Raw genomic sequence first — 25,149 nt, 5'->3', positions numbered from 1 at the left:
ACGCTGCCCTGTGGATTTTCTTCTTCCACTCTTTGGTCTTTGTGTCTATGATTCTTCTGTTTTTAATTATTTTCTGTTGTAGCTCCTGTAATAACTGTAAAATAGAGGTGCATTTTTCCCCTAGTAATATTCCAAGGGAGCTGCAAACCATAGTTAAACTATATATATATATATATATATATATATATATATATATATATATATATATATATAGTTGAATAATTGCATCTAGTCATATGGATTTTGTTTCTTTCGTCAACGCAGAAAGACACACCTGTGAAGTTCCATGTGCTGTTGACCTCGTATGAATTGATCACCATCGATCAGGCCATTCTGGGCTCCATCACTTGGGCATGTTTGGTCGTGGATGAAGCCCATAGACTGAAGAATAACCAGTCTAAGGTATAGGTTGTTTTTAGACATCACAACACCCATATTTCCTCCATCTTAATCTGAATTTATTGTGTAAATACAATGTTAATACCTTAGTAATGTAAACATACATGTGGTAAGTTAAGAATAAAATGTAGTTATAGGAAAATGATCAACAGTAACATATTAGAATGAGCTTGTTAATAGAAACCTATGATTCTGCATTACAGCTGGTACTATTGTCAGAGCTGCTGTTATAGAACATTCTGACCAATCAAAACAGAGAATTCAACAACACTGTGGTATAGAACAGAAATACTGACTGTAGCTTTGTAAGCATTGATACTCATGACACACGTTTTGTTTTGTTTTCTTCAGTTTTTCAGAATTCTGAATGGCTATAAGATTTACTACAAGCTGCTCCTGACCGGTACGCCTCTACAGAACAATCTGGAAGAGTTATTCCACCTGCTGAACTTCCTCACTCCAGAGCGCTTCAAGTAAGTGCACATGGAGAACATTCACACCATCAAATCATCAGTTTATTTTATCACACAGTACAACGATACTGATTTTAGGCTTCTCTAATATCTGACCTTGTATTGTCAACTCCAGAACTGTTGACAGCTCTAAACACATTTATGCAAATTGTCGTCATTCTTAAATTATAAATAAAAAAAACCCAACAGTTTTTCACAAAATTTAGAAAATATAAAAATCGTACTCCATTTTATGCTTGAAAAAAATATTATGATAGGATAAAACTCAAATCCCTGTAGCTCAAAATAACATGAAGGGTGCCAATAATTCTGGAAGTTCTGAACTACGTATGCAATTTGATACATTGGTCTATTATATATTTATTTGTGATTCAGATATGATCTACTTTCAACTCCAGAAGCTAACAGAGTATGTGTTTGGTGTGTGCAGTAATCTGGAGGGATTTCTCGAGGAGTTTGCTGACATTTCTAAAGAAGATCAGATTAAGAAGCTGCATGACCTGTTGGGACCTCACATGCTGCGGAGGCTGAAGGCCGATGTCTTCAAGAACATGCCAGCAAAAACCGAGCTAATTGTGCGCGTGGAGCTCAGCCCTATGCAGAAGTGAGAACATGCTTCCTGTCTCACTGTGACTAATGAATGAATCAGTAGTGGTTTACATGAAGGTTCCTCAATCTAACATTAATTACTGCATTAATTAACCTCATACCACAGCACTGGTGAATTTTCAGCTCATGTCAGAAGGTGCTGATTATTATGTTTCTATATATCTATAATGGCAGCTCTATTATTACTATTACTATTACTACTACTACTACTACTACTACTACAACAGTTAATACTACTAATAATAGTGCTATTAATACTAGTAATACTACTACTAGTACTACTACTGGTACTGTGATTACTACTATTAATGCTGCTACCACGATTGCTATTACTACTAGTACTATCACTATTGCTATTAATATCAGTGCTGCTACTAATACTGCTATCCTTTTTACTACTAGTACTATTAGTACTGCTGATGCTACTACTATTACTACTACTGCTATTACTATAACTACTATTAATATTGCTACTACTAATACTATTAATAGTAGTACTATTAATATTAGTGCTGCTACTACTACTACTATTCCTTTTACTACTATTACTATTATGTACTGCTGCTACTACTACTACTACTACTACTACTACTACTACTACTGCTATAACCACTATTAATATTACTACCACTGTTACTACTACTACTACCACTACTACTATTCCTTTTACTACTATCACTATTAGTACTGCTGCTGCTGCTACTACTACTACTGCTATCCCTTTTACTACTATTACTATTATGTACTGCTGCTACTACTACTACTACTACTACTACTACTACTGCTATAACTACTATTAATATTACTACTACTACTACTACTACTACTATCCCTTTTACTACTATTACTATTAGTACTGCTGCTGCTACTACTACTACCACTACTACTACTACTGCTATAAATACTATTAATATTACAACCACTATTACTAGTACTATTAATATCAGTGCTACTACTACTACTACTACTACTATCCTTTTTACTACTATTAATATTAGTACTGCTGCTATTACTACTACTACAGTTAATACTACTAATACTAATGCTATTAATACTAGTTCTACTACTGCTACTGCTGGTTCTGTGATTACTACCATAGTTAATATCAGTGCTGCTCCTGCTACTACTATTAATATCCCTTTTACTACTAGTACTATTAGTACTGATCATGCTACTACTACTACTATTACTACTATAACTATTATTAATATTACTACTACTAATACGATTACTAGTACTATTAATATCAGTGCTACTACTACTATCCCTTTTAGTAGTATTACTATTAGTACTGCTGCTATTACTACTGCTATTGCTACTAGTAATACTCCTACCACTATTACTATTACTACTACTATTAATATCAGTGCTACTACTATGACTACTACTACTATCCCTTTAGTACTATTACTATTAGTACTACTATTACTAATTCTAGTACCATTACTCTTACTCCTACTATTACTACTGCTATTACTACTAATTCTACCACTAGTAGTAAATATTTTTTATTTATTGATTGATTTTAAAACACTTTGTGGTCCCTCTGGAGCCGAACTACATTAAACAGTGTGGCATGCATGTTGTTGTAATGTATGATCTCAGGAGCTGAGCTTGAGTTGTATTTGATCCCCCCCATCCCCCGCCCCACCACCGCTCCCACAGAAAATACTACAAGTTCATCCTCACGCGAAACTTTGAAGCTCTGAACTCTAAAGGAGGCGGAAACCAGGTTTCACTTCTCAACATCATGATGGACCTGAAGAAATGCTGCAACCACCCGTACCTGTTCCCTGTGGCGGCTGTGGTGAGTGAGTGTGTGTGTGTGTGTGTGTGTGTGTGTGTGTATGTGTGTGTGTGTATGTTTGTGTTTAAGGGAAAAGCAAGGAAAACTATTGCTTCAAAATTATTGGTACTCATAATGGAAATGAGCAAAAGGTATGGGAATATGTATTGTTGTATTGTTTTTAGTTTTTGTATTTTTCTTAAGTATTGGCACCCCCGCAATCAGTATTTCATTATGGCCCCTGTGGAGAAAACAGCCCCGGGCCAATTCCTGTAAAATCTAACAAAGTTCGAGAACCGTTTGCAGGAAACTTAGATTACTTTCTACCTTCAACATGCTTCTATTTATAAATTTCCCCCCCAATTTGTTCTGTAATGTTTATTTCATGCATCAGTTTTGTTTTTTATTGGGGGGGGGTTCTATTAAAGGGTGCCAATAATTTTGGAGTTGACTGTAATATTCCAAAGAATGAACCGCTTAGCATATATGTATATTTTTGTTACTGTTTTTATTGCTTGGCATATTAGAACATGAGCATTGTTGGTAAATTTGTTTACAGGAGGCCCCTGTGTTACCAAACGGGTCCTACGATGGGAACCTGCTGGTGAAGTCCTCAGGGAAACTCACTCTGCTTCAGAAAATGCTCAAGAAGCTCAAAGACGACGGACATCGCGTCCTTATTTTCTCCCAGGTTATAACCGAGTGTGAAAACAACAGCATGAATATAAACACACAGTTTACGTTTCCTCCCGTGTGTCTTGTTTTTGAGCAGATGATTAATTACAGTCAGTGTGAGGAATGAGAACAGAGCGCATTCATCTTTAGATGACAAAAGGTCGCTGCTGTATTTATTTTCACCGTATTATTTATTCCCCAGACACATTTCTTTTACACTATTATGCTGTGTGTGCATTAATCTAATGGGAGGATGCTGCGTTTAAAACAGCTGCGGCTCATTTCCTTCCAATTTGACTTTCTTTCTAATTCGCCACCCGCTTGTCCCTTCGCCCAATCTTGCGCATAAATCTGCATGTTAATAAGAGGCTGGAGGAACAAAAGAAACCGACAAACAGTTGTTCTGTGTAAGAGAGTATCCCTTTAGTCCAGCATGTCCCTTTTGAGTTTATATTGATTGCGCAGTTTATTTTAAAATACCTCCAACATACATTTACATAATAATATTGATTGAGTCTGTTGGCCATTTTACATTTTGACCATTTTTTTAAATAATATTTTCATTTCACCTTGTTACTTTTAGATCAGCACTGCACTGTTGTTTTGCGTTGTTTGTTCTGTCCTCATGTATCACGTTACGCTCGGCCTTGTTGCATGTAAGTCTTGGGTGCTGTTTTGTTTGATACTTTATTAAATGTTTCACCGAGATACTGCATTTGCATCCGCCTCGAAATCAATATCGTGACAGAACACAAGACGAATCGATGGATGCAGCAGATTTTTTTCTGTGTGCAAGAGGCCCTTTTTTAAAGGGAAAAACCGCGGTGGGAAAAGGAAGGGAGATTCTTCATGATCAAGGCTAATAGGGAATGGCTCGACATGATGTAATTCATCAGGGCGTATATCGAGAAGGAGCCTTCCAGTCAGGCGGAAACCATTTCCCACACTCCCTCCCCTAATGTGGAGCTCGTTCAGCCTGCCGAGTCAACGGAGAACGTCGTTCAGCCTCCCTGCTCGACTGAGGATTCCTGTTCAGCTGAGAATACCACTCAGCATCCTTGTTAAGCTGAGGACATTGCTCAGCCTCCTGATACGGCCAAGAGCGCCGCTTTGCTTCCCTGCTCCACCTTGGACGTCACTATGCCAGGCTCCTCTTCAGACATTGCTCCGACCTTCCTACTCAGTTGAGGACGTCGCTCCGCCTTCCTGCTCGAGTTGAGGAAATCACTCCGTCATCCTGCTCCATTCAGGACGCCGTTATGCCTCCCTGCTCCACGGAGGACATTGCTCCCCCCTAATGCTTCGTAGAGAGCATCGCTCCCCCCTCTGGCCTCCCGGAGAACTTTGCTCCCCCCTCTGGCCTCGCAGAAATCGTCGCTCCCCTCTCTAGCTTCATGGTGAATGTCGCTCCCCCATCGGGCTCCGCCTTTGGCTTCGTTTCCCCTGCAGACTGCGCAGACGCCATCACACCACACTTGAGCCAGGCCGGCGAGATCACATAATCTCTCTACGGTGCGGAAGAGACCGACCCACATCTGAACCTCAGTGAACACGTCAAGGGTCCTCTATCCAGCCCCACGAGGGAGGGCACACTATGGAACTCTGAAATGCTTAGGGACTCTGAAATGCTCTGGGGTTCCTGGACCCCCTCATGAACTAGTTACATGCTTCAGGACCCACGCTTTAATGGGGTTGGGGGGGTGGGGGGTATCTGTCAGGTGATATCGGAAAAGGACTAGAAACTACTTTCCCATCATCCACTGCACCATGTCACGTCTCATTCACCTGCTTCATGTTTAGCTCATTAGCACTGGTGTGTATATATAGTCACGTTCAGCACTGCACTGTTGTCATGTGTTGCTTGTTCTGTCCTCATGTATCACGTTACGCTCGGCCTTGTTGCATGTAAGTCTTGTGTGGTGTTTTGTTTCATACTTTATTAAATGTTTCACTGAGATTCTGCATTTGCATCCACCTCTAAGTCAATATCGTGACAAAGATGAATGCACCTGGTCTCTGTAGTACAATTTTTTTTTAAATGTTGCACTTTATGAGAAGAATTGACATAAGCACATTATAGGAAACTTTTATTACTGAATTGTTTATAATTTATTATTGTCTATTATTATTGTTATTATTATTATTATTATTATTATTATTATTAGACATATTTATAATTCAACTATGAACAAAACCTATAAATTAAACTACTGACACATATTAGAGTCAAAATAACAGAGAACATGCATTTATATTTAGAATAAAATTTTATGAATTATGATACCGGTCAGCCATAACATTAAAACCACCTGCCTAATATTGTGTAGGTCCCCCTTGCACCACCAAAACAGGTCTCACCGTCGAGGCATGAGCTCCATAATACCTCTGAAGGTGTACTGTGGTATCTGGCACCAAGACGTTAGCAGCAGATCCTTTAAGTCCTGTAAGTTGTGATGTGGGGCCTCCATGGATTGGATTTGTTTGTCCAGAACATCCCACAGACACTCTGTCGGATTGAGATCTGGGGAATCTGAAGGTTGAGTCAACACCTTGAACTCTTTGTCATGTTCTTCAAACCGTTCCTGAACAATTTTTGGCACTTTTGGCGGCGGACAGGGGTCAGCATGGGCACTCTGACCAGTCTGTGCAAGCCGTGATGTACAGTGTGTTCTGACTCCTGTCTATCATAACCAGCATTAACATTTTCAGCAATTTGGGAAAAAGTCTGTGGGATCGGACCAAACGAGCTAGCCTTCGCGCAGCACATGCATCAGTGAGCCGTAAGTGTCCACGACCCTGGCACTGGTTCACGATTTGTCCATTCTTGGACCACTTGTGGTAGGTACTAACCACTGGATACCTGCTGTTGTGGATATGCTCTGCCTCAGTCGTCTAGCCATCACAAATGATCGCCCATTTTTCCTGCTTCCAACACATCAACTTCGAGAACTGACTGTTTACTTGCTGCCTAATATATCCCACCCCTTGACAGGTGCCACTGTAACGAGATAATCAATGTTCTTCACGTCACCTGTCAGTGGTTTTAATGTTATGGCTTATCTGTGTATATTTTGGCTATACCGTATAAATAAATAAATAAACAAACAAAAGCATAAATAAGAGACTTAGATGCTTTAGGAAAAATGAAAAACAAACAAAAAAATAATAAATGGCTGAAAAACAAATGACCACATTGCTGGTTTTTATTGTAATTATGCAGTGATGGTGCCAAAATTATCCTTTGAGCCAAATTCATTATTAAAATGAAAAAAAAAAAGATGGCATACATAGGTAAAAATTTTAATACATTTTAATATTATCTACAATATTAAATTCTTGTTAGTAACTAAAATGTCGATAAATAGTTCTCCACGTATTCTATTAAGTTTCTCATCTTGTGGTTGATTTGTAAATCTCCTCCTGTGGATCTTCTTTCAGATGACGAAGATGCTGGACCTGTTAGAAGACTTCCTGGAGTTCGAAGGCTATAAATACGAGCGTATCGATGGTGGGATAACTGGAGGACTGCGGCAGGAGGCCATTGATCGCTTCAATGGTGAGCTGAAAGCACTCGATGCTGAGCTGTGCGTCCACCAGGGGGAGATGTTACTCTCGTTAGCCCGTTAACACATTAATATCGATCTGCTGTTTGTGTGTGTGAAGCACCGGGAGCGCAGCAGTTCTGTTTCCTGCTGTCCACTCGTGCTGGGGGATTGGGAATCAATCTGGCAACCGCTGATACTGTCATCATCTACGACTCTGACTGGAACCCACATAATGACATTCAGGTGAGAACACACAGTTATTATATATCAATAGTAGGCATGATATAAACAGTTAAATTTTCAATGGATTGATTTTACAGTTTCGATGAGGAACTACAATATGAGTAATTTTATTTTCATATTTGGCTGAAATAAAATGAATACACAAATAGTGACACATGCTAAAATATGGTAACACTATTATTTCTATTATAACTATTTCTATTATAACTATTATAACATTAACATTCATAACCGGTTATCATCACAAAGCTAATTAATATCCCATAATAAGCCTCATCTTCTTAATCCTACTCGTCTTTTTTCTCTCGTCTCTCTATGTAGGCGTTCAGCCGAGCACATCGTATTGGACAGAATAAGAAAGTGATGATCTATCGCTTTGTGACACGGGCATCAGTGGAGGAGCGGATTACCCAGGTGGCCAAGCGCAAGATGATGCTCACACATCTGGTGGTGCGTCCGGGCCTGGGCTCCAAAACAGGATCCATGTCCAAGCAGGAGCTGGATGACATCCTGAAGTTCGGCACAGAGGAGCTCTTTAAAGACGACGTGGAAGCCATCGGTATGTTTCATTTTAATCTGAATTATTAGCAATGTAAACAATACTTATTGAATTAGGCGCAAAACGTTTTGGAGGTAATGTGACCAGGACCACAGACGGATCATTTTTCAGAATTGCAAACACAGTTTAATGCATTGTTAAATTAGCTGCAAAATTATTGGTACCCTTGGTAAAGATGGGTAAAAAAACAAAGCAAACAGGTAATGCAAAAAATATCTTTGGTCAGCAGCTTAATCTCATACCAAAACAGATGACAGAAATGCAACCTTTTATGTAAAGTACAAGTACATTTATTAAAGAAAAAACGTACTAAAGGGATCAAGCTAATTAATCACAAATACATTCTTTTTTTAAAATCCTCTTTACCAAGGGTCCCAATAAATTTGGAGCCTACTGTGAATGGAGTGTATAGAAAGTACTATGTACATTGTTGCTGCTTAATGTATGCACTACTAGTAATGCAGTGCAGCTATTACATTACTTTTACTACTACTAACTTTTAGTACCATTACTATTAATAAAACTAATACTATTATTAGTACTGCTACTATTCCTACTACAAAGACTACTACTGCTACTAATATTACTGCTATTATTACTGTTACTAATGTTACTACTACTTTTACTACTATTCCTACTACAACAACTACTACTACTTCTACTACTAATATTATTATCATTACTGCTACTACTACTATTAATTCTACTACTGCCACCAACACTGCTACTACTCTTACTACTAATATTAATATTACTGTTATTACTACTAATACTTTCACTTAAACTCAAACCTACTCAATATATCAAGAAAACTCCTTAATGTTGCCATATTGCAGAGTTTCCTGTGTGTATGATTCACACTAAACAGTGGAGTGTGTCTTGTCTTCACCAGGTGACAGTAAGGACGGAGAGGAAGGCAGTGTGATCCACTACGATGACAACGCCATCTCCAAGCTGCTGGACCGCAGTCAGGATGCCACCGAGGACACTGAGATCCAGAACATGAACGAGTACCTCAGCTCCTTCAAGGTGGCTCAGTATGTGGTGCGGGAGGAGGATGGAGAGGTGAGGGACAAGTCACTGGTTCTGTTTCAGCTCCAAATAAACCATTTCACTGAGATAAATCAGGTTATTTTACAGCATGTAATAATCCTGACTCACTTTGACCTTCCTACTTTCTTTTCTAGCAGATCTCGGATGACAAGTTGTTTACATTGTCAGGGAGGCACGCTCACATAGTTATGATCAGGCAAAATATTATTATTTATGTAATAGTAATCCCCACATGATGTAGTGGAAAGCCTTCCCTGAAGTGTGGAGGGTATTATAACAACAAAGGGGGCCTACAGCTGAAATGGGATGTTCACCATGGACATAGTACGAGTGTTATGGAAAGGTGTCCACAAACTTTTGGCTGTGAAGTGTAACTGTGACGGAAAAATTGGTTAAATCACTAGACATGTGGTTAATATGTTTCCTGCCCTGGGTTCAAAACATAAACTGTGTATGTTGCATTGCCGGCCTCTTGTTAACTCCGTGTGTAACCTGTTGTAGGAGGAGGTGCAGAGGGAGATCATTAAACAGGAGGAGAATGTGGATCCTGACTACTGGGAGAAACTCCTGCGGCATCATTACGAGCAGCAGCAGGAGGATCTGGCACGCAATCTGGGGAAGGGCAAGCGCATCCGCAAGCAGGTCAACTACAACGACACGTCTCAGGAGGACCAAGGTGTATATACACACACACTCACACACACACACACACACACACACATACACGCACATACACGCACATACAAACACACACTGAGATAGAGAGAGAAATGCACAGAAACTGTATTTATAGTATTAAAGCTACAGGGGCAGACAGGGTGGACCTCCTACAGTCTGATGCTTAAGTGTATGTGTGTGTGTGTGTGTGTGTGTGTGTGTGTGTGTGTGTGTGTGTGTATGGGTGGGTGTTTGTGTGTGTATGGGTGGGTATGTTGGTATGTGTGTGGGCTCAGAATGGCAGGACGATCTTTCAGACAATCAGTCCGAATACTCAGTCGGATCTGAGGATGAGGATGAAGATTTCGAGGAGAGACCTGAAGGTACTTTTTTTTAAAAATCACAAACTCACACAGATCTTTTTTTAAAAAAAGGTCTAAATTCATGAGCGGTTTGTTGATGCTAAATGCTTATGACTACGTAGCAAGAGATTTCCAGCAATTTTATTGGTTTTATAGAAATATACTAAATTTGAAGAATTAAAATATTTATTTTATTTTAAAACACCCAATAGCCGTTATCAGTAGAAACAATTACAGTTACACACACAGAGGTCATGTGACCTCCACAGAGTCTCTGTCACATGATGGGACAGCCACATGAAAGAAGAGTCTTTTTTCTAAAAAAAAGAAAAGAAAAAAAAGAAGTGATATAAATCAAAATTTTTCAGTTTGTTGTTTTCTGAGGTTAAAGAACAGAATTTTTTTCAAAAAAACAAATGTCAATATTATATTCTTGTGATAATTTTTTGTCCAATCTAAATTAGGCAACATAGGGTTGTACTCGTCTCGACTCAAGGAATCCAGCGATGCCAGGCTTTTAGAGTTTGGATACATGGTTCAAAAGTTATGACCATAAACATACTTCCAAAAATATGACACAATGGTGGCACTTGGCCCAAATTTGGTCAGAATGTTCCTTAGACCCTCCTCAATCAGTGTGCCAAATTTCACAACGTTTTACCAGACGGTTTTATGGGCTGCCATAGACAACCTAGCCAGAAGAAGAAGAGGAAGAAGAATAATAATAAGAAAGGTAGAATAACAATAGGGTGTCTACGCACCTTTGATGCTTGGCCCCCTAATAAAAAAAATAAATAATAATAATAATAATAATAATAATAACCTATTAAACCTAATAATATAGACATTTTGATGGCATAAATAACATTTCTTTGTTTATTTTGTTTTTAAGGTTACACAAACTTTTGCACTCAACCATAACATGCTGATATGATTATACACAACATTGTTCCACTTTCTAAAATAAACTTTTAAAATGACCTAAATGGACTATTTTACAGGGGGACGGCGACAGTCTCGCAGGCAGCTGAAGAGCGACCGGGACAAACCGCTGCCTCCACTGCTGGCTAGAGTAGGAGGAAACATAGAGGTGTGTATGGTCAGGATTTTACTTACACTGGTAGTTGTTTTTAAGTTGTTAAGTATTTAATACTAAACAATGTTTAGCGCTTATAATTACAATAGCATAACATTTCTGCTTAATGAACATCACACCAATTCTGTCTGATGCCTTTAGAGTTTTATAAAAATGCTCGTGCTGAAATGATTTAGCGCTAAATTACTTTAATTAGACTTTATTTTGTTGCTTTCATATTAGTATTTTTTTAAGTCAGTAATTTTTGCCTAATTTTTTTTTTAAAAATGACTGTAAAATTTTACATTTTAAACGTGTTACCATTATTTAAATTTAAATTATTTTTCTTAGTTTATTCATTTATTACTTGCAGGATATTAACTAACTAACAGACAGAAAACAGCATTTTATGGCTTAACTTGTGAGCATTATTTTACAGATATAAAATAATGTACTGACTTGTTACCATTACAATTGAGTAACTTATTATATTATATTATAATTTAGTAAAAACTAAAAATTGTCTTTATCACATTATTGCCACACTTACACACTTATTACCAATATGTAAAATACTACTATGTCACATCTGTTATTTTACTGTACATATAACATGGGCTTCTGTTAGGAATCCTGTATATTCAGTTAGAATGTTGTCTTATACTGTACTTTATACTGTACTTTTATTGCGCACATGGTGATTTAATTGATTTTCTGTATTTCTGCATGTAATCATGTCTCAATTCCATCCCAGGTACTTGGTTTTAATGCGCGTCAGCGAAAGGCCTTCCTGAACGCCATCATGCGCTGGGGTATGCCTCCTCAAGACGCCTTCAACTCGCACTGGCTGGTCCGAGACCTGAAGGGGAAAAGCGAAAAAGAGTTCCGGTATGATTACACACACAAACACACGAAAAGAAATCCTAGAACTAAAATGAAAAGCCGTTAAAAAGTATTTTGTTGGTAAATTTCCGCACTGTTCCTAATGTAGCTTTTCAAGTTTATATAGTAAGGGTGCCAATAATTCTGGAGTTGCCTGTTTGTTTTTATGAGACTGTTTTAAATTTGTGCCCAACTATTTGTGTTGTGTATTTCAGAGCGTACGTGTCGCTGTTCATGAGACACCTGTGCGAGCCTGGAGCAGACGGAGCGGAGACGTTTGCGGACGGCGTGCCGAGGGAGGGCCTGTCCCGACAACACGTCCTCACCCGGATTGGAGTCATGTCTCTCGTGAGGAAAAAGGTAACAGGTCATTTACAAAATGTATGACGATAATGTAGGATTAAATATTCCGAATATTGCATACACGGTTGTTTTGGATCGGACCTTTAACATGTATGATTTTAGAACAGTTCAATGCTATACTCTGTAATAACTTAATGCCTTATAAATAGTTGCCTTTATAATATCTCATCTTGTTTCCTTTCTGGAATTTATCTGACCTGCTTGCTGCATTTGCTCATTTATTTATCCATCCATCCATCTTTTACCGCTTACTCCTTCTTCAGGGTCGCGGGGGAACCTGGAGCCTATCCCAGGGAGCTCATTTATTTATAATTATATAAAAATATGAGTTATCCCATTTTACTTACTATTTAACATCACATTGGATTCTGTGTTCCGAAATGAGCGATTTCATTATCCAGGGCACGATTGTCAATTTATTTTTTAAATACTCAATATTATTTCACTTCATTTACATTTACGGGAATATTCACTGAATATTCTAGAAAAGTGCATGTTTCTGTATGTCTCATCAGATATCGAGTCGACATTCAAAATCAATGCTTGCTTTATTATTCTGGTCTATTAACGTGTGTGTGTGTGTGTGTGTGTGCAGGTGCAGGAGTTTGAGCATGTGAATGGCAAATACAGCACTCCAGATATGATTCCTGCAGGTCTGGAGCTGAAAAAGCTCACAGAGAGTCTCTCTTCAGACCCAAACACTCCTGTACCAGCCAGTCCTGCTCCGACTCAGCCCAGCACCCCGGTACCGTCAGGTTAGTGTGGCTTAAACAAAGAACCATCGACCATGGAAATTACTTCAGTAACACTTTACAATAGCAATACATGAATAATCACTCACTAATACCTGAATTAATACTTACTTGAATATAAACTAATGATGAGTTACGGCATGTATTAATCATGAACTAATGAAGAGCTAACCTTAACTACGATGTGAGTCTTATGAATTCATGCGTGAATAACAACCACCTTATGTACATGTTTGTTAGTTAATGTATTAATTAACACGTATGAGTAAACTAAATCAAACATGCTTTATAAGAAAGAATATGAATTAAATGTGCATAATTTCAAACAGTTTATATAATTTGCCATATGCAGCTGCATACACAAACATCATGGATTGGATGGGGCTGGATTACTTTCATAATTTACACTGATCCTCCTTATCCAACATAGAAATAGACACGAATAATAAACACCAATAATTTTATCTCAACCCGTTTTGCGTCATTTTCCATCTATTTCTCTTCAAATCCCACTGTAGTACTAGTACGTGCTCCGGGTGGCGATGGCCCGGGTGAAATAAATTATATAAACAATTATGAAATTATGCACGTTTAATTAATTCATGCATTCATTAATTCATTCATTCATTAAAATTAATTAATGTTTGATTTAGTTTACTCGTACATGTTAATTAATACATTAACTAACCAACGTGGGCGTTATTCGTGCATGAATTCATAAGACTCACATTAGTTCGTGATTAGTACATGCCTTAACTCATTAGTTCATATTTAAGTAAGTATTAATTCAGGTATTAGTGCATGATTATTCATGTACTGTTATTGACAAGTGTTACCATCACTTAAACATCTTTAAAAGGGTGCCAGTAATTCTGAAACTGACTACACATTATGTGTAATGATATTTTATTTCCTGAATATCTCTTCTATTTAACAGACAAACCTGAGAGCGGTCCCGTTCCCCCGGAAGATAAAGACAGCACTGAACACGAGAGCTCGAAAACGGCCGAGTCTGAGGTGATTGAAATGCGCAAATCCCCTCCAATCTCCCATCTACATGTTTCCTCTTTCTTTTTTAAAAATGTTTTCAACCAGCAATCCTGTCTGCCTTCTCAGACATCCAAAGAATCCGAATGTTATCCTGACAAGACGAGTGAGAGTGAAGAACTGAAAAGAGGTGGCGCTGAGCAGAAGTCAAACGAAGAGAGCGAGAAGAAAGACGACTCACCCGCCGAATCGGAGCCCTCGGCCAATCAAACGCAGCCAATATCTAAGCAGAACGAGCAGTCCGCCAATCAGACGCCACCTATAGGTGAGAACAGGAATCAAAATGTTAAGACCTGTGTAAATAAAGCTGATTATTATTATTTTTATTTATTTATTTATTTATTTATTTATTTATTTATTTAAACCAAAAAACTGTTGGTAAATTTATGGTGTTGATTCATAGGACAACAAAGTAAAGATATAGAGAACACAGCTGAGAAAATGGAAAAAGACGCTTCTGCTGCCGTGAAGTTGGAGGACAAAGAACCAAAACAAGGTTACAAAGGTTCTTGAAATGTTATTTTGAAATGAACATATTAAATAAGAGCATCAGATTTATATTACTAAGCTAGATTTCTGAAGTAAACTTTATTTAAATGGTGAATTTGAAAGGAAAGTCATCAAAAGCGAGTTGAAAACAGGATTAAACAATTTGGACTGTTAATTTACTCAGACATAACAAACATTATATAAAAATACGATAACAGCTGCTCCCCATGAACCCAAATCTGAGGACGCCATTGAGAGTCAGCTGAATGGAGAGAAAGAAGCGAGGGACGAGGTGGACGATGGCCAAAAAGACGAAAAGAATGGCGCTAAGGCACGCTTCATGTTCAACATCGCAGATGGCGGCTTTACAGGTGAGATTAAAGCTTATGCTCGCTCAGTCTCACTACTGAGTTGAGAATACTGTAGATGAGTGTAGTAGTGAATGTTAAGTGGATTTCTTTGTGTTTGTGTGTGTTCTCAGAGCTGCACACTCTGTGGCAGAATGAAGAACGTGTCGCTGTGTCGTCCGGTAAGATGTATGACATCTGGCACCGGCGCCATGACTACTGGCTTTTGGCCGGCATCGTAACGTATCCTAATTTAGTGTTTTTAAGCTTTCATAGGTGTTATTCCACAATTTTAGTTTACTTAGTTCAGCTCAGTGTAGTTCATTTCATTTTAGTTCAATTACGTTACTTTAGTTTAATTTACTCAGTTCACTTTAGTTAACATTTGTTTAATTTCAGTTACATTTAGTTAATTATGTTTATTTCAGCACAGTTTCATTTCTTAATGTCAGTTTATTTATCTTAGTATAGTGTAATTACTTAATTTCATTTCAGTTTAGTTACCTCAATTTAATTCAGTTCAGTTTAGTTCATTTAGTTCAGATTAGTTTAATTACTTCATTTCAGGTTCCAGATTCCTTTACAATTCTGTTACTTTAGTCCAGTTTAGGTACAGTACTTCACTTCAGTTTACTTGTTTCAGTTTAGTTATGTTTAGTTGAGTTTAGTTCACTTATTCAGTTCAGTTATTTAGTTCAATAAGTTTTGTTCATTCAGCTCAGTTTAATTACTTCATTTCACCATAGTTCAGTTACTTAAGTTAGTTAAGTTCATTTTAGTTAATTCAGTTCGGTTTAGTTCAGCTTAGTTCAATTACTTAAGTTCAATTCAGTTAGTCAATTCAGTACAGAGTGGTTTAATTACTTCATTTCAGGTTAGTTCAATTCCCTTACAATTCTGTTACTTTAGTCCAATTTAGGTACAGAACTTCATTTCAGTTTAGTTAGCTTAGTTCACTTACTTCAGTTCAGTTTAGTTACTTCAGTTAAGTTATTTAGTTCAATAAATTTAGTTAAGTCAGTTCAGTTTAATTACTTCATTTCACCTTAGTTCAGTTACTTAAGCTTGGTTCATTTGAGGTAATTCAGTTCATCCTAGTTTGTTTATTTTGTTTCATTTTAGTTCAGCTTAGTTTAATTACTCAGCTTAGTTTAATTTAATTCAGTTCAATTCAGTTTCGTTAGTTCAGTTTATGTACTTCAGTTTAGTTCAAGTTAGTTCACTTGCTTCAGTTCCATTCACTTCTGTTTATTAAAAGTACATTCACATACACAGTGATTTTATCGCTACAAGTTGCAATTCGCTGTACTCTGAATTCGCCAGAAGATGTTCCTACTACTGGTTGGCATAGTAACATTTATCAGTGAGTGATGCAGGTAGCATTCCACTTTTGGCAACAAACCAGTTTTCTTGCCCCTAAAATGAAATATTCTGGAGCGAGAGCGTTTGTATATAAAATTCACCACTGTATATGTATGCATCATATCCTATGAGATGAAGCAGTGTGTGCTCTTTGCCATTGCGGCCATCTATCTTCGGCAAAAGCACAAGCGCCAATTGACCAAGCTTAACTTATGGCCTTAGCGCTTTTAAAGCAAAATAATACCCATAGGAGGCTACGGATCACGTGTGATCTACTGTCTTCACTCCTATTGGTACTCGCTGCACCAAGTTGCCCCAGATTTGCATAAAGTTGAACTTTTCTCAACTTTGTCACATCGCTGGGCACGCCCACATCTAGTCTCCAACGGACGCTGTCGCTCATGTTGCCAGAGGTCGCCAGGTCTCGTTGAAAATGAACGCTCTCCGGTTGCTTTGTTGCTGCATGTGTGAACGTACCTTCATTAAGTTAAGTTTCATTTGATTACTTCATTTCATTTTTACTTCATTTCATTTCACTTCACTTCATTTCAAAGTTTACAAGACTCTTTCTCTCCACACAACAGTGGTGGTGGTGATAGTTTGGTTAGATACAGATCAACAGCCAAGAATAGACAGTACACTAAACAAAGTGCTAGGACAACAAAATAAAAATGGGCATGAATGAGATGTGCAATTAATGTTGGATCAATGCAAAAAAATGGCCAGTGAGTAGATGTGCAGAAAAAAAGTTGCAGTAGTGTTTATTGGAACCAGTAGCAGCAGCACTGGTCAGAGATGAAGCGTAGCAGTAATGACTAGGAGTGCAGATATTACATAGTAGTACAGTACAGGTTGTGTAGGGGAAAAAAAACATTATGCTACTGTAGACTGAGAGAAGTAGTGACATATCAGCAGCGTCTGAGGAGAGAAGAGTTGAGTGCTCTGATGGCAGAAGGAAAGAAGATTATTAGTTTAATAACTTCTGTTCAGTTTAGTTGAGCTTGGCAGTTAAGGCCCTGGGTTGCTGATCGGAAGGTCGGGGGTTCAAGTCCCAGCACTGCCAAGCTGTAACTGTTGGGCCCTTGAGCAAGATCCTTAAACCTCTCTGCTCCAGGGGCGCTGTATCATGGCTGACCCTGCGCTCTGACTCCAACTTCCTGACATGCTGGGGTATGCGAAGAAAAGAATTTCACTGTGCTGTAATGTATACGTGATCAATATAGACTCATTTTCATTAATTTAATTACATTAGTTTAGTTGTTTTAGTTCAATGAATTTAATTCTGTTCAGGTTTAGTTACTTCAGGTCAGTTTAGTTAATTAATTTCAGTTTAGTTCAGTTGAGATTAGTTTAGTTAGTCCATCCATCCATTTTCCATACCACTTATCTTACACAGGGTTGCAGGTGAGCCTGGAGCCTACCCCAGGAAACTCTGGGAATAAGGCAGGGAACACCCTGGACTGGGTGCCAGCCCATCGCACACACATTCACACACCCATTTACACACTGTGGACAATTTGGAAATGCCAATCAGTCTACAGCGCATGTATTTAGACTGAGGGAGGAAACCGGAGTACCCAGAGGAAACCCCCGAAGCATTAGGAGAATATACAAACTCCGTGCACACAGGGCGGAGGTAAGATTCAAACCCCCAACCCCGGATGTGCGAAGCAAACGTTCTAATCCCTCCAGGTTCTGTTCATTTCCAGATGCCTGTGTGCCCTTGCTAGAGGTTTGTTAGCTTTTTCCATTGCCATATTTCTTACCAATAAATGAACAAATTTTTCAAGTATATTTTCAGCCACACCTTGTCCTACACACCTACACGTACATGTTTTTTAATTTTTTTGGTTTGTTTAATTATGCACTGCATCAAACGGAACCACATAGAATTAGTTGTGAAAAAGCTCTTAGCTACCTCAGGTTAGTTCACTTTCTTTCATATAATATTACCTGTATTTGGCCCCTTGACTACATCTGCGTGTCTCAGTCACGGCTATGCCCGCTGGCAGGACATCCAGAACGACCCACGCTATGCCATCCTCAACGAGCCCTTCAAGACTGAGATGAACAAAGGCAACTACCTGGAGATGAAGAACAAGTTCCTGGCACGGAGGTTCAAGGTGAGTCAAATTGTACCCAAATTGTTCGGGGAAAAAAAAATTGCCCTACTTAAGAACCATCTGTCTGTCAACCTCAGCTGTTGGAGCAGGCCCTGGTGATTGAAGAGCAGTTAAGGCGGGCAGCTTACCTGAACATGACGCAGGACTCCACACACCCAGCCATGGCGCTTAACACGCGTTTCGCCGAGGTCGAGTGTCTGGCTGAGTCGCACCAGCACCTTTCCAAAGAGTCTCTGGCTGGAAATAAGCCGGCGAATGCCGTCCTACACAAAGGTTTACTTAATGGGTGCCATATTGTGCCACAATTGCTCTGTTTAATCTCTGTAGCATCACGTCACGTTAACATTCATGTTCTGTTTCTGCCAGTGCTGAATCAACTGGAAGAACTGCTGAGCGATATGAAAGCGGACGTGACGAGGCTGCCGTCCATGCTCTCCCGCATCCCTCCTGTATCCGCTCGACTCCACATGTCTGAGAGAAGCATCCTGAGCCGTCTCACCAACCGTGAGCCTCAACCCCAGCAGGTCAGAATCAGAATCACGTTCACAGCAAACTCAAGTGTTTTATTCCTACACAGCGTGCAATCTTCGTTTTACTAACTACGTAACATTCAGATTTTTTCAGTCATTAGAGTTTTGTCCTAATTTTTCTCCCTGTGTGTGTGCGTGTGTGTGTGTGTGTGTGTGTGTGCGCTCAGCCTTTTCCACAGGGAGCTTTTGCCTGTTCTTCAATGTACAGTAACAGTTTCGGAGGAGGATTTCGAGGTCCTGCTGGAGCTGCCATGGTTAACTACAGCCAGATGCCCCTGGGGCCGTACGTTAGTGGTGAGTAACTTCTGACTCAGCAGCAGTCCAGCTTCACAAGAGCTAGACGAGGGCTGATATCACTATCTTTCAAATAAAGATATCTATGCTCGAGTGAAACACTTTGCACCTCCAGCCTCATGCATGGTGTTTACACTTAATGTTGGTTTAACACAGATATTAGGAAAATATAGGATGTAAACCCATTACAAGATGATCCCAATTTCTGTTACTTCTTTAATGACTATGAATAGCATTTTAAAAACAATTGAAAAAACCTCTAAATCCAACCGTCTACACGTGAGTTGGATTTGGAGAATATTATGCAGCAACAGTTTATTAATTTTTCCTATAATTTTGATTATCACAGTTAGAATAATTTTTTTTTTTCTTAAACCTGGACATGTACTCATATACTCAAATACTTTAATCATGAAATCTGAATCTTGAACATAAACATACTACATGCGCAACACGGTGGCTTAGTGGTTAGCACGTTTGCCTCACAACTCCAGGGTCAGGCGTTCGATTCCCACCGTGGCCCTGTGTGTGCGGAGTTTGCATGTTCTCCCCGTGCTGCGGGGGTTTCCTCCGGGTGCTCCAGTTTCCTCCCCCAGTCCAAAGACATGCATGGTAGGCTGATTGGCATGTCTAAAGTGTCCATAGTGTATGAATGGGTATGTGATTGTGCCCTGTGATGGATTGGCACCCTTTCCAGGGTGTACCCCGCCTTGTGCCCGATGCGTCCTGGGATAGGCTCCAGGTTCCCCCGTGACCCTGAAGAAGGATAAATGGTATAAAAGATGGATGGATGGATGGATGGACTACATGCGCAAATTAAATTGTATAACTAGTCTATATATACAGTTATGTAGCTTTTATCTCATCAGCCTATTAAGTGAAGTGAAAAACAATAAGAATCATTTTAGGGGGAAAAAAAAAGAAAAAATAGAAAATTCTCTCGGTTGCATAAGTGTGCACACCCCTAAACTAATACTTAGTTGAAGCACCTTTAGATCTGATCACAGCATGCTATTATTTTGTGTAAGAGTCAATCAGTTTGGCACATCTTGACTTAGCAATATTTTGCAGTTCTTCCATTCTTTCTTGCAAAAGCATTCTATCTCTGTCAGATTGGCTGGGCATCTCCGGTGCACAGCCCTCTTCAGGTCACCCCGCAGATTTTTGATTGGATTTAGGTCTGGACTCCGGCTGGGCCGTTCCAAAACCTTGAACTTGTTTTGGTGAAGCCATTCCTTTGTTGATCTGGAGGTTTGCTTCGGATCATTGTCATGCTGAAAGGTAAAATTCCTCTTCATCTTAAGTATTTTACCAGAAGCCTTAAGGTTTTGTGCCAAAATTGACTGGTATTTGGAGCTATTCATTATCCCCTCCAACCTGATTAAAGCCCCAGTTCCTGTTGAAGACAAACAGCCCCAAATTATGATGCTGCCACCACCATTCTTCCCTGTGGGGATGGTGTTCTTTTGGTGATGTACTGTGTGTTTGTTCTTTTGTGCCAAATGTATCATTTGGTATTATGGCCAAAAAGTTCAACCATAACACATTATTCTACATGGTTTTGGGAGATTCGATGTATTTTATTTATTTTTTGGTTAAAACAGGCTTCTGCCTTGCCACCCTACCCCATAGCTCAGAGATATGAAGAATTCAGGAGATTGTTGTCACGTGTAGGAAGCAACTAGTACTTGCTGATTGCTGCAATTCTTTTTATGTTACTGTAGGCCTCTCTGCAGCCTCCCTGATCAGTTTTCTCCTGATCTTCTCATCAATTTTAGATGGACATCCTGTTCTTAGTAGAGTTCTTAGTAGAATGGCTTTTCCAGTTGGATGTTACCCAGAAGATGTCAGGAGAATCCTATAGGAACAGCTGTACTTTATTTGGGGGCAATCAGTTACTTTTAATTGATGGCAGGTGTACACTAATTAGTATTTAACATGAGCTTGAATGTGATTGGTTCATTCTGACCACTGCCACATTGCTAATTATAAAAGGGTGTGCACATTTATGCAAGCTGGGTATTGGAAATTTTTTGTTTTTCTTTTTTCCCCAAAATCATTTCTGGGTGTTTGTCTGATTGGCCAAAAATTGTTGATTAATTTTGTATAATAGCATCTCTGACAGTAGTTCCATCTTTAAGGCAAATCACAGGTTTATATTAATACACTCATTCTGATACATAATTTCCATAGTAACAACCTACACAGCTGTAACTTAACCCTTTTTTTTTTTTTACAATTTTTTTTTTTTAAACAATTTTTTGTGTCTTATTTAGTCTTATTATTCTCCCAAGAGAGAGAAAATAGAGGCTGGTGAGAGAAGCACTGTTTATAGCTGCTATAGTGCAGGCACTTGTTTTGTGAACATTATATGTATGTATATATGGATAAAAAATACAATGTGTCGTTATTTAATAAAATTGCATTGGTTGGCAAATTGCTGTTGTCTAAGAGGAATACAACATGCCAGGACATGCTGCTTTAGGTAACGCTAACTCATCAGGCCACACAACACCGTTATTAATCACATTGAACCAACTACGATAATCTACCGTTTGCTATGATCCTTTCCTTTGTTATTTTGTTATTGTTTACTCTAAGTTTTGAGTTTGAGGGAATATCTTTCCCATGACCTGCGCTAATTCCATGTTTCTATCTTGTTCTCATGTTTATATAGTGTCCTCGAACGGTCCTCCAGCACCCAGCAGCCACATGGACAAGAAATCCAGTGAGGTTTTGAGAGACGTGTCTCCATCTGACCTCAAATCCAGCAAACCCTCAGACGTCATTTGCATCGAGGACTAGCCCTCATCTTAATCATCTCTCTCTCTCTCTCTCTCTCGCTCTCTCTCTGTCTCTCTCACTATCACTATCTCTCTCTCTCTCTCTCTCGTAGATCAAATTTGAACATTATTCTGGAACATTCCTCCCATCATACAGATAAAACAAATCTTATGAATTGCACTTTTGTCTTGAAGCGTGTGCGCTTGTGAGTTGATCAGTATTCTCCTGCTTCTATTTTTTTTTTAATTTACCACGGTCGATGGAGAGATATCCGAGGACAGTGCGTGACAAGGATGTTCTCTTCCTCTTACGGATCTTTGAAATCTGTCATTCTGAGACATTTCTTGGAGCCCCTTCCCCGCCCCCCACCACCAGAGTCTTTTACTGGTGCTTGAATGTGGTGCGACATCTAGAGTTTCTTCTTGTGTACTGCATCCGGATGGAGGAAGATGGTCATATGACCCAAATGCTAGTTATGGATTATGCTGCTTGCAACGCGCTGTATAGTGGTTAAAGGCATTTTGGAGATGATGGGATATAAAATGGATATAACCCCCATTTTATGTGCACTATCACAGTCTCTGAGTGCATCATAAGAATTATTCAGCCATAACCTGGAATTATTAACGTGTTACATGCAGTCCTGTCAGGCTTTTTATTGTTTTTCCTTAACAACGGCAAATAAATGAAATTGTGCTTGATGATATGAACATGTCTGCTCATGAACAAGGACCCTGACAGGCACTGAGTTTCTTATCCATTAATTATGAAATAGCTGCAGCACTTTTTGTCATATTTAAGGATTTCAGCTCCCTGGTAACACTGGTTCTGCAGTATTATGAGTGTGTATTATAACAGTAATGGATTTGTTTCTCTGTACTTGACTGTACAAGTGTATCAAGTGTTGAATTAAGCTGGGGTCGTATTACAGAAAAACAGAAAATCCTATGTTAGGATCTGAGATAAGGTTCAGGTTTGCCCCCCCCAACTTAGAATTTAGGAATATCTCATTTTATCTCAAATGACAAAATAAAGTATTCAATAATCAATTGTTATGTCTACTACTAATGCTGCGTTAATGAAAAGTGGGAACTTTCCTCAGTTTTCTTCCTCCTTTCCACCTTTCATGCCGTCTCAACTGTTAAGTATATCTATAAATGTAACAATAAATGATAAAAAAAAGTATGATGTTTCATTCTTTAATAAATACAATGTCATTGTTGGCAAATAGCTGTGGAAATCAAACATACGCTATAGGATTATTTTCCTATATCTTCATGACTTCAAGTGTTTTAATTCCTTACAAACTTCAAAAGTAGGACCTTTCTGTAATACGGCCCCTGAAATCATCTTGAAAATCATCGGGAAGTGATGTATGGTATGTTTACTTTTATAATTTTCACAATATTCCTTTTAATCCAAAGTTTATAGCCTTGTTGCAATCTTTGGGCAGAAAATTTGAAAGCATACATTATATACATTATGTTTTCTCCAAAGGCCAATACCTGCTTGGCTTCACTACTACTTTTTGGTCTACAGTCATAGGCCACAGAATCGATTTTGCTGCCATGGAAGGTGTGGAAGTGGACTGTTTTGTGTTTACATTTTAAATGTGTGTTTTTAGTAAAAGCATTGAATGTGAAGCTCATCGGGATGTGTCAAAAGACATCTGGTAATTTAAACACAAGCGAAACCTCATTTCATTCCCGACATCCTCATGCAGTGTGACGGCTTTTCTTACTCGAATAGAGGTTTTCAGTTTGTTCTTCTGCCATTAACTTAAACGCTAAAGCCTCTCATCACAACACACGTTGTAGTGTCAGTACTTGAATGGTGTTAATATTTGTTTGTGGGGGGTTGCAAAACGGTTTAGTGTTCATACGTACGCACAGCGCAAAACCTCAACTAATCCACTTAAGTAAATAAAGAGAGGCTCAAAATCCAGTGCATAACCATTTTAAATAATAATGGAATAATGGAACTTCAACTTTTTGTCATCAAGATGACTGTATGTACTTTCAGTTATACGATCACGCGTTTGTACCATTTTTGTTTCTATTATCGTAGTGCAGATATTGAGCTCCGGTTAAATGCAATCAAACTGAAGCTAATATGAATGTAACGAATTTTGAAAAAGCTTCAGTCTAATACTAGACGTGTTTTCATTCCTGTACACTAGGCTTCAAAAGCTACCAGAAGGCTATAGTTGGTAAAGACACTTTTAGCTTGTTTCCATCCAAAAACCTAGCAAGTGGGAAAAGAAGTGGAAAATATGACTTGTGAAAAATAAACACGTGCAAAATTCCTTTCACTAGACAAAAATAAAGAGAGTAAATGAACAAATTCATAACATGTGACCAACTCAATTTTTTTTTTTTTTTTAAATTAAAAATGTGTTTTATTTCATATATATATATATATATATATATATATATATATATATATATATATATATATATATATATATATATATAAAAGACATTTTTATTTACTTTGAAACACCGTTTTCCTTCTTTGGATGGAAACATTGCTAACAAGTGCTGCGAGGACTACGACAGCATGCACAGTCACTTCTTTGGTTCGTTGGAATTTTGTTAGCCAGCCTGGACCGAGCTACAAATATAAACCCTAAATCTAACCAGTGTTACTGTTTGGTTTTAAGAAAATTGACCAGACGAAGAAGTGTGAATTGTCATCGTTTTACTTTGTACCGAGTGCATTTGTTTAATGTGTTTTAATA

At 38.5% G+C, this 25,149-nt stretch overlaps 1 protein-coding gene across 1 annotated transcript in view; it reads left to right on the top strand.

Annotated features, from left to right (window-relative positions):
• The window catches only part of chd5 (chromodomain helicase DNA binding protein 5), a 53,404-nt gene extending 28,637 nt beyond the window's left edge, over positions 1-24,767 (top strand). The window contains exons 16-40 of the mRNA XM_053652811.1: positions 265-402; positions 751-872; positions 1,303-1,476; positions 3,147-3,288; positions 3,827-3,958; positions 7,381-7,498; positions 7,606-7,730; positions 8,052-8,289; positions 9,182-9,354; positions 9,844-10,018; positions 10,296-10,382; positions 11,363-11,451; positions 12,191-12,324; positions 12,534-12,678; positions 13,277-13,436; positions 14,371-14,450; positions 14,529-14,745; positions 14,884-14,985; positions 15,188-15,340; positions 15,451-15,559; positions 18,669-18,801; positions 18,879-19,074; positions 19,168-19,325; positions 19,499-19,625; positions 22,303-24,767. Coding sequence (XP_053508786.1) covers positions 265-402; positions 751-872; positions 1,303-1,476; positions 3,147-3,288; positions 3,827-3,958; positions 7,381-7,498; positions 7,606-7,730; positions 8,052-8,289; positions 9,182-9,354; positions 9,844-10,018; positions 10,296-10,382; positions 11,363-11,451; positions 12,191-12,324; positions 12,534-12,678; positions 13,277-13,436; positions 14,371-14,450; positions 14,529-14,745; positions 14,884-14,985; positions 15,188-15,340; positions 15,451-15,559; positions 18,669-18,801; positions 18,879-19,074; positions 19,168-19,325; positions 19,499-19,625; positions 22,303-22,430 — 3,555 coding nt within the window. The 3' untranslated portion in view covers positions 22,431-24,767. The remainder of the gene's footprint in view (positions 1-264; positions 403-750; positions 873-1,302; positions 1,477-3,146; positions 3,289-3,826; positions 3,959-7,380; positions 7,499-7,605; positions 7,731-8,051; positions 8,290-9,181; positions 9,355-9,843; positions 10,019-10,295; positions 10,383-11,362; positions 11,452-12,190; positions 12,325-12,533; positions 12,679-13,276; positions 13,437-14,370; positions 14,451-14,528; positions 14,746-14,883; positions 14,986-15,187; positions 15,341-15,450; positions 15,560-18,668; positions 18,802-18,878; positions 19,075-19,167; positions 19,326-19,498; positions 19,626-22,302) is intronic.
• Positions 24,768-25,149: the final 382 nt, after the last annotated feature.

Source organism: Ictalurus furcatus, chromosome 21 (genome assembly GCF_023375685.1).
Source record: "Ictalurus furcatus strain D&B chromosome 21, Billie_1.0, whole genome shotgun sequence".
Taxonomy (NCBI): Eukaryota; Metazoa; Chordata; class Actinopteri; order Siluriformes; family Ictaluridae; genus Ictalurus; species Ictalurus furcatus.
Note: the sequence above shows the minus strand (reverse complement) of the source record. Positions and strands in the feature narration are given on the sequence as shown.